The sequence below is a fragment of the Falco punctatus genome (genome assembly GCF_963210335.1).
Source record: "Falco punctatus genome assembly, chromosome: 5".
Taxonomy (NCBI): domain Eukaryota; kingdom Metazoa; phylum Chordata; class Aves; order Falconiformes; family Falconidae; genus Falco; species Falco punctatus.
This window is the reverse complement of record NC_137584.1, coordinates 58,251,269-58,267,090: the sequence shown is the minus strand read 5'-3', so window position 1 is coordinate 58,267,090 and position 15,822 is coordinate 58,251,269. Positions and strand designations below refer to the sequence as shown.

Sequence of the window (15,822 nt, the reverse complement as noted above, 5' to 3'; positions counted from 1 at the left end):
TATAGGCTTATATAAGCATATGAATGCTTACGATGCCTTAGCCCTCATAAGATTCATGAAGGATCATCATCTAGTAAGGCATGTTTAGAATGAAGTTGTAAGACTCAGAATTAATTCCTATTACTAGGCCAGGAGCTGTGGTTGGACTTAGAGCCTTTGTACATGTACCGCAGGGTACACAAACCCTCCCACACTACCCAAACACGCAGATGTGGAACTAGCCCCCCTCCCAGCTGTTACTGACCTGAGGACATTAATTTATGGGAAACTAGTTTGCCTCTGCCCTCAAAAAAAGTCAGATATTGTTACATTATCAACAGAAATGGTGGTGGTGGTGATGATGATGGCAGTTTGGGACCTCCTAAATTAAAGTATATCTCTTAGAAGAAAAAGCAATTATGGTTCCCCCTCAAGAATCAACTGTAACTTGGTAAGTTGTCTGATGTATTTTATTGATAATTGCCTTTGCTCTTTTTCAGTGCACTATATACCTACTTTAATATTTCTGGTTTCTGGTCTCTGGTTGTCGTTGTGTCTGTATTACCAGGTTTAAGTTCCTCTTAACATAGGCTATCACAGGGTATCACTCCTGCAAGCTAAGTAGCTCTTTTTGTATCTTGCTGTACAGCAGTTGGTTTTGTGTCACGAAGCTGCAACACTTGAGCATGACTTCGGAATGATGCACCAGAGATGAGCAGAGTATTTGGTGTCAAGCGCCAAACTAAACACAATCTCATTCCTTCTGCTGAATGTTACTTTCTTGGTACATTCAAAGATCGTACCAAGTATTGTCATCAGTGTGTTGGTGCAGAGCAATTGCTCCAAAATTCAGAGCTATTATCCCAGGTCTCTAGGGTCATTCTGCCAAGAGTAAAGTACCATCCTGCACGCACGGCCTCTGCTCACAGTTCTTCAGCATGTGCTGCTCTGTTCGGATGCATTCACACACAGCTGATTTTGCCCAGTTTACTAAGCAATGTGGTGGCATAAATACTCCACAAAGCTTTTGTCTTACACTGATTCTGTCACTTTGCTGTCATGATCTTTGTGTCATGTTTTGTACTGTCAAAAATCAGTGTTTTAGTGAATGTATGTCCTTCACTGTGAACTTTTCCTTTTATATTTGTTTTGTGCCCTCTGCATTTGTGTTACTATGAACATATTTGTAAGCATATTCACTTTCCTTTTAATCTGGGGGAGTCCCTTTTTAATCAGTGTCCCATCTTTCATTTTCGATTTCTCTCTCCTAGTTTGTTTTTTTTTTAAAAAAAGAAGTTTCCTGTAACCTTTTCCTTTTGAATAATTCTTTCTGGAATTATTAATTTCAGGTTTCTGAAGTTGTTCATTTCTAAGCACTTCACATTTTATTGATGTTTCTCTGTTAGTGCATGACACACCCGTAAGCGCATGATCACCAAAACAACTATTGAGTTCTAGGATAAATTTCCTCGCAGCTGTCAAGTTGGCTGTAAATGAGTTCCTCAAGCAGTGGTTTTTCAATTTAAAAATTGCCTCAAGGTTCTTCAATTTGGTAGCTGGGAATTACCACAATAACATAAGGTTATAATTTTATTAACAACAAAGGGATGCTCTGCATCCCCTTTCAGAATGACCTCACTTCTACATTCACCTGTTCCTTATTTTATGCTGCTGCTCCTTAAATCTGGAGTGTCTGGATTTATTTAGCATCTGTCTATTGTCCAAAAGGAAAACTTAAGTTATGGACTACTTCAAATAAACTGAGCATATACAGGTCTGTGGGGCTTGACAGGAAATATTCTGAGTGTACTGGGGAAGTTGGTTTATCTTGTTGCAAGGCTGCTTTCTATCATCCTTTGAAAGGTTATGATCATTGGGGAAGATCCTTAGTAATTGGAAAGGCAAATCTGCAACCATCTTCAGAAAAATCGAGGAGGATCTGTGGGAGCACAGGGCAAGTCAACTTCACCTCAGTTCTTGGTAAAATTATGAAGCAAGTTCTTACGGACACTGTTTCCAAGCTCATGGAAGACAAGAAGTGATCAGAAATGGCTATCAGATTTGCAAAGGGCAAATTGTTTTTCTGCCAACCAGATAACTTTTCTGTTTGAGACTGCTAGCTCAGTGAGCAAGGAGAGAGCAGGGGATCGTTGTTTTACCTTGACCTTAGTAAGGTTTTCAACACAATCTCCCATAGTGTCCTTACAGCCAAATTGGAGAGGTGACCTGGACAGGTAGACTACCAGGTGGGTGAAAAACTGACTGGACCTTTGGGCTCAAAGCATTGGTAGCTAGTCCGAGTGGTAGCCAGGTGCAAGTAGTATTCCTTGGGGATCGGTACTGAAGGCCTTCACCAGTGACACAAGCACTGGGAGAAAACACACCTCTGTCATTTTGGGGGACAAATTTGGGGAGTGCTCATACATTGGAGGACAGGGCTGATGTTCAGAGGGACCTCAGCCCAGAGGAATAGGCTGACAAAAACGTCAGAAAGTTCAGAAGAGGCAAATGCAAAGTTGTGTGCCTGGGGTGGAGCTGTCCCTGCACTGGTACAGTCTGGGATGGGTGGCCTGGGGAGTAGCTCAGCAGAAAAGGAGCTGGGGAGGTTGAGAGCAAACTCAATGTAAGTCAGTGATATGTCTTTGCAGTAACGCAAGCTTCGCTTTTTCCTGCCCCTTGTAAGGAAGAGCACAGCCAGCAGCTTGGGTGGTGGTTATTCCCTTCTTCCTTTTGAACACAAAAAAAAGGGAGAAGAGGAAAAAAAAAAGTAGGATGGTGCTAGACACTTCTCAGAATGTACGTGCATGCATCAGAGGAAATTGTGATAAGATAGAAGAGAAACAAAACATGGGACAGGTTAGGCATGGAACAGGTTGCATGGAGAGGTTGTGGAATCTCTTTGGAGATCTTCACAACTGCAAATGGACAAGACTGTGCAACCTCCTCTAACTCGGAAGTTAGCTCTGCTATGAACAGAAGTTGGCCTAGGTGATATCCAGAGGTGCCTTACAACCTAGATATATTCTGTGATTCTGAGATGAGTGTGCTGCTCTCCTTCACCCACCTGCATGAATGTGCTTTCAAACTGATCTTAGCCAGACAGCAGCAACCACTAGTTTTATTGTTCTTTCATAAGGATTTGTAGGAAATAAGTAGATAGCTTTCCAGACTAGGACTACTGCACATAAAATGCACAGTGGTCAAGTTAAATGCCTTTTTCAGTTAAAACTCACATTAGTTAGCAAAGAGATGATCATACTGCTCTTTCTGAAGCCTCTGTGGGCGAGCGGAGTGGGGCATGCTGAGTGGCGCCTATTGATGTGGGAAAACTTCAGTTAGAGGAAAAGATCTTGACTAAAATGAGATGCTACAGCTTTTAGAAGTTCCTTCTATAGTTCATTGGTTTTAGATCTATGCAAACTTGTAAGCAGTCATGTGGCTTCTTACAAAGGAGGAGGGAGCTCTTGGCAATGGGAGTGTGACCCTTTTTTAGCCTTTTCCAGGCAATTATTGGCAAGAACTATCCCAAAGACTTGATTGTTTGCACAGTACTACCTTGATCTCTACTCTGTGTGTGGTGCTGCAGAGGAATGAGCAGCAGCTAAAATTTTATTTTAATAGCAGCATTAGCTGCCTTGATGAAGGAGCTGGTGTTGGGTGTTTGCAAATTTAGGACAATTGTACTAAAACCGTATTTGGTTGTATATATTAAAAGTGTTTCACAGGTACAGCTCTTAGGTGATAAAAAACTTTTAAACTCATAGAAATCTGTTAGCCATGTACCACAGAAGTGTTTGTGAATGCGGAGAGGAGAAGAGTCAAAACTGATGGCAGTGCTAATTTGTTCCTCTGTCATGATTAAGAGGACATTTCATGATCAAGCAAAGTCAATCCTTTATTCTTTCTGAGGGTAGTGGAAATTGGATCCAAATTTCTTGAGGCCATAGTGAGTCAAGCCCATCCAAATATCTCACTTCGACTGCGAATTAGTGTAGCTGTCATGAGCGGGCAACAGTTACAGGGCTGTACGTTTACGTAGTGAGAACTGACATCAGACTGCAGCCCTTGTTTGTAGGAGTGTAGAACAAAAAACGTAGGCTTGATTGGAAAAATTTCTGCAATTATACTAGTGACCCTAAACAGAATCCCACTGCTGAAATTGTGTTTTAAGATTATTTGTGCAGATATATAAGTAGAAGTAACTTGAAATATAGGGGGAAAATGTCTGAGTTTCTCTAAGATTTTTCTTGTTTTGTGTTGATCAAGGAATTGCTGGACAAAACTTCCTGGTGAATAACTGGAGAAGGATCCAGCGTCATAAGTGCTTACTGTCTATCTGCCCTCTTTAGTTAGGGTTTGATTTTTTTATTATTATTATTCTTCCCTGCTGGTAATTCAGCTTCTTGTACAGTGGATCCACTGTCATGTTCCTGTTTGAAATTGCATGCGTTCATTTTAATTCTAATGTACTACATAAATTCCTTCTTCAAAAATCGTTTCACTGTTTGTGGTGGATGTTATCAGAGAACATCTCTTTGAAGACAGTGATTGAGAGCTGACTATGTTTATGGAAGTGCACACAGTGCTGGAGCTGTAGCATTAGCAGAGCCATCAGTAACTGCTTGTTTTCATTATGCTAGTGGAATGAAGAATTGTTTCATGGTTAGCCTCTATAACTTTTAAAGAGCATCTAGAAATGTGATGTAGACTTTACTGTTAATCTCTTACGGCTTGTTTTATGCAGGAGATTAAACTAAGTGAGGGTTTTTGTGGGCTTAACTTTTGTGAGTATCACCTAATACCAATCAATTTGACTTCTTAACATTAATTCTGTGGGACTGGACAAGCCGCTTACTTTACCATGATGCTTTGTGTGTATAGCAAAGGGAGGAGAAAAATGTATTGTGGGGAGTGAAAGTAGAGAAACCCTGAAGTGCTTCAGGCTGCCAGGTGGAGGGAGCTATTGCCTTGTGTGGTGGGTATCCTCTTTGCGTGGTTGCCCCATCTTTGTCATAGTTGTCTCCTTCTCTTCTTTTTACAGGGTGGATCACTTGTACACGTTTTTTGTTCAGTGGTCACCAGAAGTATATGGGAAAGATGCCAAAGAGCAAGGTTTTGTTGTGGTAGAAAAGGAGGAGCTTGACATGATAGACAACTTCTTCAGTGAGCCCACTACTAAAAGCTGGGAGGTGAGTGCTTTCTGCCTTTACGTGAAGCATGTGCATATTAAATGTGCATCCTCTGTTAAGAAGCTCAGCACTTCTTTTTTGATTATTTTTATGCTGTTTCTTTATATGAAGCAGCAAGTGTTACAGAAGACTCCTCAAGGCCTGTATCTGTCTCACAAATGTACTTCTATTCCTTCAGTTCTCCTTTCTTCTCTCCCTAGAAAGAGCAGGCAAACAGCTGGGAGCTCTCTGGTGTGTAACCAGCAGAAGTTATGTAAACATTTTGGTTATGTGATGTTAGCCTTTTACAAAACTATACAGGTATATGTTGTCAGTGTTGCTAAATTTGTATTGTATTTATATGCTAAAAGTAACAGACTCCTGTGTGCTGGTTGAAATGGATTGGTATGTGGTGATGTGCCAGACCCCTGCTTCTCAGGCACACGCAGTAATACTGTTTGAGTATTAGTTGTAAGATAGATAGGTTTTATCCTCGAACTTTGGCTTTTTCATATGGAGGCTTTTGCAATCTGTTTTAACAACCTGGCATGCCTGTGTGTGTTATCTGTCCCTTATGCATACAAAGTGTAGTTTCTAAGGGAAATGAGCTTGCATGCATTTTTAATGGTTATTTCTGAATGCTGAAGCACTTGCTGTGCTAAGGATATGGGATAAATAAAAAAAAAATTAAAGAATCCTTAAGTGGGAAGTATCTGGATGGTGATTTAAAAAGTGCTCTGATAAATTGTCGTAAACATAAACTTCTTAAAAAATTCTACTGCTTGCTTTCCCCCCCGCCCCCCAGCATTTCTATCTTCAAAGTATGTTGTCCTGTTCAAAAGCAGAGCTCAGGAGTGGGGCTTGTAATTTGAAATGTAGCAACATGACCTCTAATCCCGAATAGCTTTTATTTTTGCAGTTTCATAGTTTCTTAATGTTGTTGCTTTGTGAACTGCAAGATGGAAAAAAAAAAGTCTTCATTCCTTGTTTTGCTCAGAGCTGAGTGCAGTCATCTATTGCGCTAGATTTCACTGTTCAGTTGTTATTTGCATACCATTTTCATCAAACCAAAATGAAAGAGGAGGACCAGTGATCCAAAGAACAGAGGTGGGAGAGATCTGGCCACACTGGGAACTTGTCTGTTATTGTTTTATCTAAATATGTACTGGGAGAAGAATTAGCTGGAAACTGCTTCTAACGGTGTGTCTCTCTTATTTGTAATATATTCAGGCTTTACAAATTTAAAGTAGGTCTGCCAGGAAATCTCTATGGAAAGTCCAAGTTTGGGCATGATTACTGTGAAAGTTTCACTTTCCATTGTGGGGAAACAGAAAGTGTGATTGTAGAGAAGAAGCATATAAGCAATTCTATCACAACGTGCCATGGGCAATAGTAGTCTGTCACGCTTGTGGGCAAGAGCTCTTGCCGCTAGAACAGGGAATTACAGTGGATACTGCAAAATAAGCAGGTAGATGATGAATGGCAAACAAATGCCTTTGAATATTCGCATTCTTTACTGTGCCAGACCTGACCAGGGGGAACCTTTTGTGGAGGTATGTTGAACTGTGTCCCTATTTGAACAGCATGAATGGTATGACACTTCTGTGCTAGTAAAAAACGTTCTCTCCACTTAAATGAATTGTAACAGGATATTTCCACCCCAGGTAGCTTGCTTTCTCAGTCCCATAAAATCTTTAAAAGATTTTGTAGATCCAGTTACTGTAGTGGTTGATTCTTTTTGTCTGTTTCTGCTTTTGTGTGGTCTGTAAATATCTGATCTTGCAGATCCCTGGTTTTTTGCAGTTGTTGACACTGAACTTCATTCAAATACATGCTTCAGTTAGAGACTGAGGAGGTATCTATACATTGAAGAGTGGGGCTTGTCTGTCTTTGGAGTCAGTTTGCAACTTAAACTGCATTAATAGGTTTTTGGTGGTTGCTGATGTCTGTGAGTTTGGTTGCATTTTGCTACAGATACTTGTTACTGGTTGATTTGCTGTGATAGCCCCCCTGCTGTCCTGCGGGAGACTGTTCCTAGAGAACAGCCTTTGAAAGAGGAGTTAGGTACTTTTGATTTATGATAAAAAATATGTTCATTAAAAAAAAAGTAGTTTTTTTTCTTTAACGGTTTGTTTGCTTGCTTGTTTGTTTTTAAATTATCTTAATTTCGCAGTACAAACCTTCCCTGAAATTTGCCATATGAAAAATTTTCCAGCACAGGATCCTCTGCTCTCTGAGAAGGCCCAGAACTGGATCCCACCGAGCCTGGGCCAGAGGGGTAGGGTGCAGATGTGCCGCTCTTGCAGTATCACCGGCAGGAATACTTGTACTTTATATGGGTGCACAGGGGCACATAGCAACACTAGTTCCGCAGGCTAGATTTTGCACTGTGGTCCTGCCCTTTTCTCTTTTCCTAACCCCACTGTGTGCACTGGAGTGTCAGTGCCCAGATTCCCAGCTCAGGGTGGCTGCCCCGGGCTCTGCACCAAGTGTCTGCAAGTGAAGGCAGGCTGGATGTGAGTGCATGCAGCAGCTGCATTACATAGCACTGGAGATGCTAGGTGTGACTGACGGTATTAGGGCTTTGTCCTACTCACAGCAAACTCCTCACCAGCCATGGTCTTCATGAAAAGTTTCTTCTGTGCTTTGTGGTATGGTTCAGTCCGCACCTGGAGTCAGTCCAGTGCATTTACCTTCTCGCCTGTGGGGCAGGTGTGTGCAGGCAGTTCTTGGCAATTGTCTCAAATGTTGACAGTTTCTGCAAGTTCGAGCAGTGATCGTGAAAGCGCAGAGGAGTTATGCAAAACTTTATCCACGTGTAATGTGAAAGTCGTTTGGGAGCCGTATTTGCAGGGAGGTGCGTGGCAGTGGTGCAAGTGTGCTCTGCAGCCACATGTAGGGGTTCCTGCTCCAAGATAAGACCTCTGCAGTGATATGCTTATGGAAGGAAGGCAGTTTAAGGTTTTGCATTTGTTTTGTGGCTGGGCCTCCTTGGTTCCTCTTTCCTTTCTCACCAGCCCTATCTCAGAGCTCTTGCTGTTTCTTCCTGTTTGCCGTGGTGGAACCGAGCCCCACCTGAAGCCCCACAGCCAGTCACAGTGTGCCTCATCTCACCTCCCAGTGCCATGCAGAGCTGAGGCTCCTGTCACTCACTAAGCATCCCAAGCTTCACTGAAGGGTTAGCAGCTTTCCAGCTGTGCCAGGTGATACTCTCTGCCAGCTGGGAGGGCAAGCACCCCAGCAGCAGCTTGTTGGGAGCCAGGGCACCTGGACCACTGCTGTCAAGGGGCAACACAGCGTCCTCCCCTCTGCGATTAGCTCTGGGCACCATGGGTGCTGCCAGCTTGGGAGCTCCTGTCCTGTGCCACGTTTGGGCTCCTGTTTGTTGCCCATGTTGTGTGGGGTTCAGGGTTTGTCCCATCTCTCTCGGCACCTTGTAGACTGCTCAGTCCTTTTATAGACAAGCATTAACTGTATGGACTTGCGTTCTCTTTTTTGTTTCCAGATTTATAGGTAGTATGGCTTACCTGTAGTTGCTGGAGACATGTCCTTGCTTCGTTCTAGAAGTATTTAAATTCAAACTTGATGTTAGAAATATCTATAAGGACTCACCTTTTAAAATATTACAGTGTGGTCTCTTTATAAAGCCTTAAGCAAAGGAATAAATAGAAGTTTCCAAAGAGCTGTTTGATAATTTGCATTGACCTTGACTCTCAGAATAGTATTTTCAAGAACTTATGTAAACTGGATGCTCAAAATCTTGCTTAGTGCATTTCCTAAAAGACAGAACTTTAAAATATCTGTTCAAGTTGATTTACTTTTTTTTTACTACTTTCCTATATGTTTTCTGTTTCAGTTTGTAAACACAAAACCATGTCTGAGTCAGTAAAGAAAACCAGAAAAATTATGCTGTTCTAATAAAAAGAAGTGAAATTTTAAACTTTTAAATCTTCTCATGCATTAGCAGCTAAGAAAATAATTTACTCCACTAGCTGCATGAGAGAAAACAAAGAAGTTTCTGTGTCCTCCTCATTTAGACTCCTACCAAGACATCTAGTTCAGATGCATATAATGTGCCTCGGAAGAAGTAGGTGCACTTTAGCCTTCTGACATGGGACCAGGTATGTCTGAAACCAACCACTTGATGTCACCTAGTTACCTCAATATTTATTAATCCCAAAGAACTCTACAGCTCTGGGAGGTCACCAGGGCATGAAGAAATTCTGGCCAGGCTGTCTCAAAAACACCTTGACAGTTGTTAAGATTTTCCCCATTTCGTTAAGGCTGCCTGTGCATGATATAACCATCCCGTATAGTGGGTTTTGCTCCGCAGTGTCACAGCTTGGAGAGTATGTTGTTTTAAATTAGTTTGCTTCAACAGAGGATTGACAGTGTAAGAGCTATGCTTTAGGTTGGACACTTGTTCTCTTTCTCAGATCATTACTGTAGAAGAAGCCAAACGACGAAAGAGCGTTTGCAGTTACTATGAAGATGATGACGATGATACTTTGCCTGTCTTAAAGCATCACAGCGCTCTCCTGGAGAATATGCACATAGAGCAGGTATGGCTAGCTGCTCTCTTCGCTGAGTGTGGGATATTTTTCCTTCTGGAGGCAATACCAATGCTTTTTAAGAATTTGGAAAATACTTAGTATGTTGTGCAAGGTCCTGTTTGCTGCAGCACTGGCTCACCTGGAAAGCTTGTTTTTATGTTTTGCAATTTTGGGATCTGAGTTGTGATGTTGAGGACTGGCAACTCTTTCGATGCTCAGAGAGGGGGTGCCAGTTTTGAAATCTCTTTCACAGGTGATGTGAATGCAGACTGTTGGGCTCAGAGTACAAGGCCACGTGCATGTGGCAGAGATGTTAAGCAGCTGGCATCAGCTGCTCCCTTGACAGCAATTTTTTGGCTCACGAGCCCCGGCAGAAAGGGAGTACTCAGTGGTACCACCTGTGACTCAACCTGCTGAATATGTAACAATTTCCCCCTGTTCGTTGCCCAGCTTGCCCGCCGCTTGCCCGCACGAGTGCAGGGATATCCGTGGCGGCTTGCGTACAGCACACTGGAGCATGGGACTAGCCTGAAGACTCTGTACCGTAAATCAGCATCTCTCGACAGTCCAGTTCTCCTTGTCATCAAGGATATGGACAACCAGGTAAGGAATGCTTGTTCTGCGGGGGTTGGAGTGAAAGGGCAACGTTATAAAAAGTGATCATTATAAAGAGCTAGTCATACCATAAAGTGACATCATACCAAGTAAGATACTGGTGTTTTCTTTTATATTTTCTGCTGCTTAAACTAAACTTACAGGCAGGAAAGTACATCAGCACTAATAAAAATACCCCCCAGCTTTATAATTGCAATGAGTGCTCCTTTTAATAGTGCCCATGAAGTATCTTCTGTAGGTATCTTATTTAACGAGCTGTCACAAATGATGCCTCTGTGGAGGTCTGGTACTTCAGTAGCTCCTAGAGTCGGTGTTCCTGTTGCCATTGTTGTCATCTGGCTTTTAATTTGCAGGTTACAAAAGATTTGCAGGAGTGCTTGCTCATTTGATGTACTTCACTAGTTGGTTCTTCTAACATGAAACAGCAGCTCAGTTGTTCTTTAGAAAGCGTTTTGAAATGTTTGGTGGTTTTTCTCTTGAATTTTGCACTGTTCTCACAACTACTTCAATTGGTTTATTCTAACAGATATTTGGAGCATATGCTACACATCCCTTCAAGTTTAGTGACCATTATTATGGCACTGGTGAAACATTCCTATACACGTTCAGTCCAAATTTCAAGGTAAGTGGGTGTTCACTTTCTTAAATAAGATTTTTGGGTTGTGCTTTTGAAACATATGAGATTTTTATGACGAGTGCATATTTGAGTTTAGATGTGCCAGCTGTTGATGGATGCAGGTAATCACTTGTTGCTTCAATGCAATGTTTTAAGTTTAAGCAATAGTGGTTGATATTATCTGAAGTGATGAGGGGACAGTCTGTAAGGGCGAGGAGAGGGTTTTAAGTGACTTGAAGGGGGAAGCAGGGAGAAGTGAGGAGTGGGACTGTCAAAGACTCACCTTGGAAGGCAGTGATATCATGAACAGGGTAAAGTTTTACACGTGTTTAGGATCACAGTGACAACAAACCAGAGATACAAGTGCTACTGAAATACCCCTTATTGTTCATGGCTTATGCATTTTTCAATATTGAACACATTGTCCCTTTTTAACAGAATGCCTGTTGATTGAGAAATGCAAGCAGAATTTTAAAAAGGATTAGGGGGCCTTGTTCATAGTTCTAAATATGTATTTTTCCTTTACTTTCTACCTATTACCTCTTCCCCCTCCCTTTCAAGAAAAAAATAAAAATAAAATAAATCTACACCAAAAAATACCTACTAAGAGTCAGTCCCCAGTAGTTTTAGAACACAAGAATCCTTACAGGCCAAATGTTTGGGGTTTATTCCACTACTTAGGTATTCAAGTGGAGTGGAGAGAACACATATTTCATCAACGGAGACACCAGCTCTCTGGAGCTCGGAGGTGGAGGGTGAGTGACTATTTGGTTTTCAAATAATGTGGCTTTTTTTTTTTTTTTAATGAGAATAGGGGCAATGGTAGTTGCAAGAAAAACTAGTAAAATGACTGAACTTCTATTAAACTCTTTAGGGCAGACAACCTCAGCAATCTGATTTCTGCTATAGATGCAGCACAATTTCCATTGCTTGAAAAGAGTGAGGCAAGTAGGGTTTGTTGTGGGGTTGGGGTTTTTAGCTAGGAAGAAACCAGATGTTTTGGGTAGATATATGTCTCATTGCTGAAGAGGTTTGCCACTGGAAGATAATCTCTAATGGCAGTTTTGCCATCAGCTTCTAAGGTTTCTCACGTGGTCCATATTAAATTGTCGTTATTCTGTTGATGCACGGAGCAGGGATACAGACAGTACTTACAACAGGTCCTAAGCTTCAAAGATCAGTGGGTATGAAATCAAGGGCTAAGTCTATATGACTAACGAAAGCTGACTGCAGGCTGCACCGTGGGACATTGGACATGGTTTGCATCGGGAGTGTATAAAAATCCCTCCTTCTCCTGAACCAGAAAGGGCCGTGTCCACATCCAGACAGCCAAGGAAGGGACCCTGACATCTGTGCCCTGGTGTCGGCCACAGCTGGCGGTGCAGACAACCAAACGGCACAGGGGGGTCGTGGGCACGTGCTTGGTCCTGCACTCTGCCCTGCTTGCTGGTGCAAACAAAAGTTGAAGGGACTGCTCAGCAAGCTTATTGGCAAGCGCTTTGCCAGGACTGAGCTTTTCACATTCAGTCTAAGATGTCCTCAGAATTACCTGGAGTCCTCTGTATCGCTCCTCTGGTTGTTTCTACATCGTCCAGTATTTTTACTATTACATATAACCTGAAATATGATGTGTGTTTCCTTTTTAGTGGCCGGTTTGGCTTATGGTTAGATGCAGATTTGTACCATGGGCGAAGCAACTCCTGCAGCACCTTCAATAATGACATCTTATCTAAGAAAGAAGATTTCATAATACAAGATGTAGAAGTATGGACATTTGAGTGAAATACTGACTGCCTTAAGGACTGGATCTGTTAGGCACTTAAAAGCTGACTAGAAGGTGCAGGCTGCGTCAAACGTTACACGCTTTTTCCTGAAGTTTGTACCAGAGCATGACTACGCAAAAAAAAAAAAAAAAAAAAAAAAATCACCCCAACCAAGCAACCCAAGAAAAAACAGAGCTGGTTTTGAGAGGCAGTAAGACAGAACAGTAAGAGGTCAGTCTGAAGTGGTTTTTTACTTCCTCCTCCAACGCTCCTCCATCAAAAATATGAGGCTTATGAAAACATTCATGGTGTATAAGTTGAAAACTTTTTCTGTAACTGTGAAAAAGATCCTGTGGGAAATCTGTAACTATCTAGTACATTCCATGTGTATTTATGTTCAATGTACAAATGCCAACCAAAAATAAAAGGTTACTTTACCAAAATCTACAGCATACTGTTTGCCATGGAAAAGAACCAGAAATCAGTGTACACAGCACTTAAGGGAACGTGTTTTTAAAATCTTTTTATTTATTGTTATTGTATAGCAGATTTTTTTTTTTTAATTTTATTAGCTATGAGTTTTTTCTTTTTATGTTTCAAATATCAATTTGATAAATAATTACTATTCAGGTAGGTTTCTTATGCATTGATGTTATTCTGAATCAATTTATTTGATTTCTGAAGTTAATTTTTATATTTTTATTTTGTAAATGAGATTTGGGTTTCATTTTACCCTGATTAGAGGGTTTGTTTTCTGGCAGAAACACTTGAGTGCATAATTCTGTTCTGTTTTTTTTCTGAGATGAGGGAGAAGGTAGATAGTGCTTGTTATTAACTCTGCTGCCACATCCCTGTTAATTGATTATTATTTTGGCAGTGTATGGAGACACTGGGCAAACTGCCACCTGGTATAGACTGTATCAGCTCTGTTGCAGTCAACAGAATTGGGACAGCATGCTCTGAGCATCTGCCCTAGACTGTTTACGAAGGACATTTCTAAGAGAGGATTGTTTTTCTGTATCACCACCAAGTGATTCAAAATAAGCCACCCACTGTGCTTTTATGAGCATTTCTCTACAAATTTAATAATTTGTTAAGGAGAAAATACAATCAAGATTTAGAGAAGAATGCTATTTTCCTAACAGGCCAGGTTATCTTAGTGTAACACTTCTTTTTTCTTAGCAATTATATACATGATCTTCTTCCTGAAAAAGACTTGAAGCAGCAGGCTGGTTTAGGATTTGACAGGCAACTAAATATTTTTCTTTGCTTTTCATGAAATAATCAGATACTTCTCCCCCTTCCTCCTGCAATGCTGAAGAGAAAATACTCCATGTTACAAAATAAAAATTTCAGTAAATAGGGAGACACTGACAGAGGACTGGCAATCTTCAATATTGCTAAGGAATTCTGCTTTCCCATTAAGTTGCGGTTTTGTTTACACAGTCCAGGGCCAACCAACATTAGGATGCTGTCCTGCTCTTAGGCTCAAACGTGTCATTATCCTGAGAAAAGCAGGTTTTAGAAACAGTAGTGTGCTTCCATGCATTAAAACAGTACAGTCTAATTTTGGAATAGTATTAACTGACAAGTACAACTCGATTTAGTTACTGCTCTTCCCGTTTTGAGTAGATTAAGAAGAAGAAAAAAAAGCCAAGTGATTTTCTTTCAAAAGCATTACTAAATCTTAATCCTGCACAGAAATTTCACAATCTAAACCCCAGTGCTATTATATACAGTAAGCCTGTAACACGCTGCATGTGAGCTTTTCACACTTCCCTTCTACGTGTTCTACTACAGCCATAAAAAAAGTTCTTACTGGTAACGCTGTAAAATATTTTGGAAGTTGCTAGCAGCATAATGCTTTGAAGATACCAGGAATATCTAATACTGTTTGCTCTTTTAAATGGTGGCAGAGCAGACCACTTAATAGTTAAAAAAAAACCCAAACAAACCCAAACCAACCAAGTTCAACATTTTACGTACATTTCACTATTGCTACTTACAACTGACTCCATTATATTATCCTTGTCAGAGCATATCTAAACGCTGTGGTCTATATTCAAAACTGTTGTTCAATCAAAATTCTGTGACCCTTGAAACTATGAATATTGAATATATGTAATGCAGTGCTATCACAATATTTTCAATAAAGGAATTTATGCATTCAGAAACTTGTTACAGATGCTTTGTCTTTTATTCACAGACTTTAGTACATTTTAAAGATGAAAGGATGCAGCTTAAGTTACAGGTTCTCCTGACTAATACCTATGCCTCTCCCTCTAAAAGAGAATTCCAGCAATATCGTATTTTAGAAGCATGACTAAGGAGATGGGAGCTTTTGGGTTGTTAGATTTTTTTTTTTTTTTTTTTGTGCATGTGTGGTATGGTATCTCCTAAAACAGAGCTGTGTTTTGAGTTCACTCACAGACTGTGACAACAGGCTAAGAAATACCAGTAAACAATTGACCTTCTTTCAGCAGTAATGCTTCTCTCAGCAGTAACAAATTACATGTATTCCTCCATCTTTTCTGACCAACCTGTTCCTGGAGGTCAAAAGTCCATATACATCATTTGTGTATGCACCCTTTTTATATTGCTAAAGTGTTCATGGTTGGTTTCTTCTTTCTGTCCAAGTAAGACAAAGGCATACAATGGCTTAAAGTCTTTGGTTCTTGGCTTTTAGTGGTTTTGTGGTATACAGAGGTGGCATTAAGAAAAAACGAACTACAATTATGCATGAAACGGAACAAGCATGCTGTGAGCCTTGCTTTGAGTGAAATGGCAGAAAGAATTTTCTTAATGTAAAGTAAGAGGAAAATTACAGTTACTAGTAATCTTTCTCTGGGAGGGAGAATAAAAGCTTGTTCTTGCAACATGAAGCATATGTACTTTACTGGTACTCGGATAAATATTTTTGATTCACAACAGCGTTAAAATGGTCATTCACCGTAAGGCTTGTAAGTACCCAGGTAGGTGTGGATGTTTGATTTGATGCTGGTTTCAGTGCAGTTTTTGTACTGGATGTTTTGTACAAAAGTGGCTTTAGAGCAAAGTAAAACCCAGTTGCTCTCAGAATAACCCTCATGTATAAACTTTGCTTGCCTGTTTGTAGCAGGGAGAAGGAG

The 15,822-nt window shown here is 40.7% G+C and overlaps 1 protein-coding gene across 13 annotated transcripts in view; it reads left to right on the top strand.

Moving 5' to 3' along the window:
- NCOA7 (nuclear receptor coactivator 7) overlaps positions 1-14,868 on the top strand; it is a 100,511-nt gene extending 85,643 nt beyond the window's left edge. For 12 of the 13 annotated variants that reach the window (XM_080389931.1, XM_080389930.1, XM_080389923.1 and 9 more), the window contains 6 exons: positions 5,021-5,168; positions 9,584-9,709; positions 10,151-10,303; positions 10,842-10,937; positions 11,613-11,686; positions 12,578-14,868. In XM_080389931.1, coding sequence (XP_080246057.1) covers positions 5,021-5,168; positions 9,584-9,709; positions 10,151-10,303; positions 10,842-10,937; positions 11,613-11,686; positions 12,578-12,713 — 733 coding nt within the window. In that variant the 3' untranslated portion in view covers positions 12,714-14,868. The other variant, XM_080389926.1, reaches the window with a different exon arrangement.
- Positions 14,869-15,822: the final 954 nt, after the last annotated feature.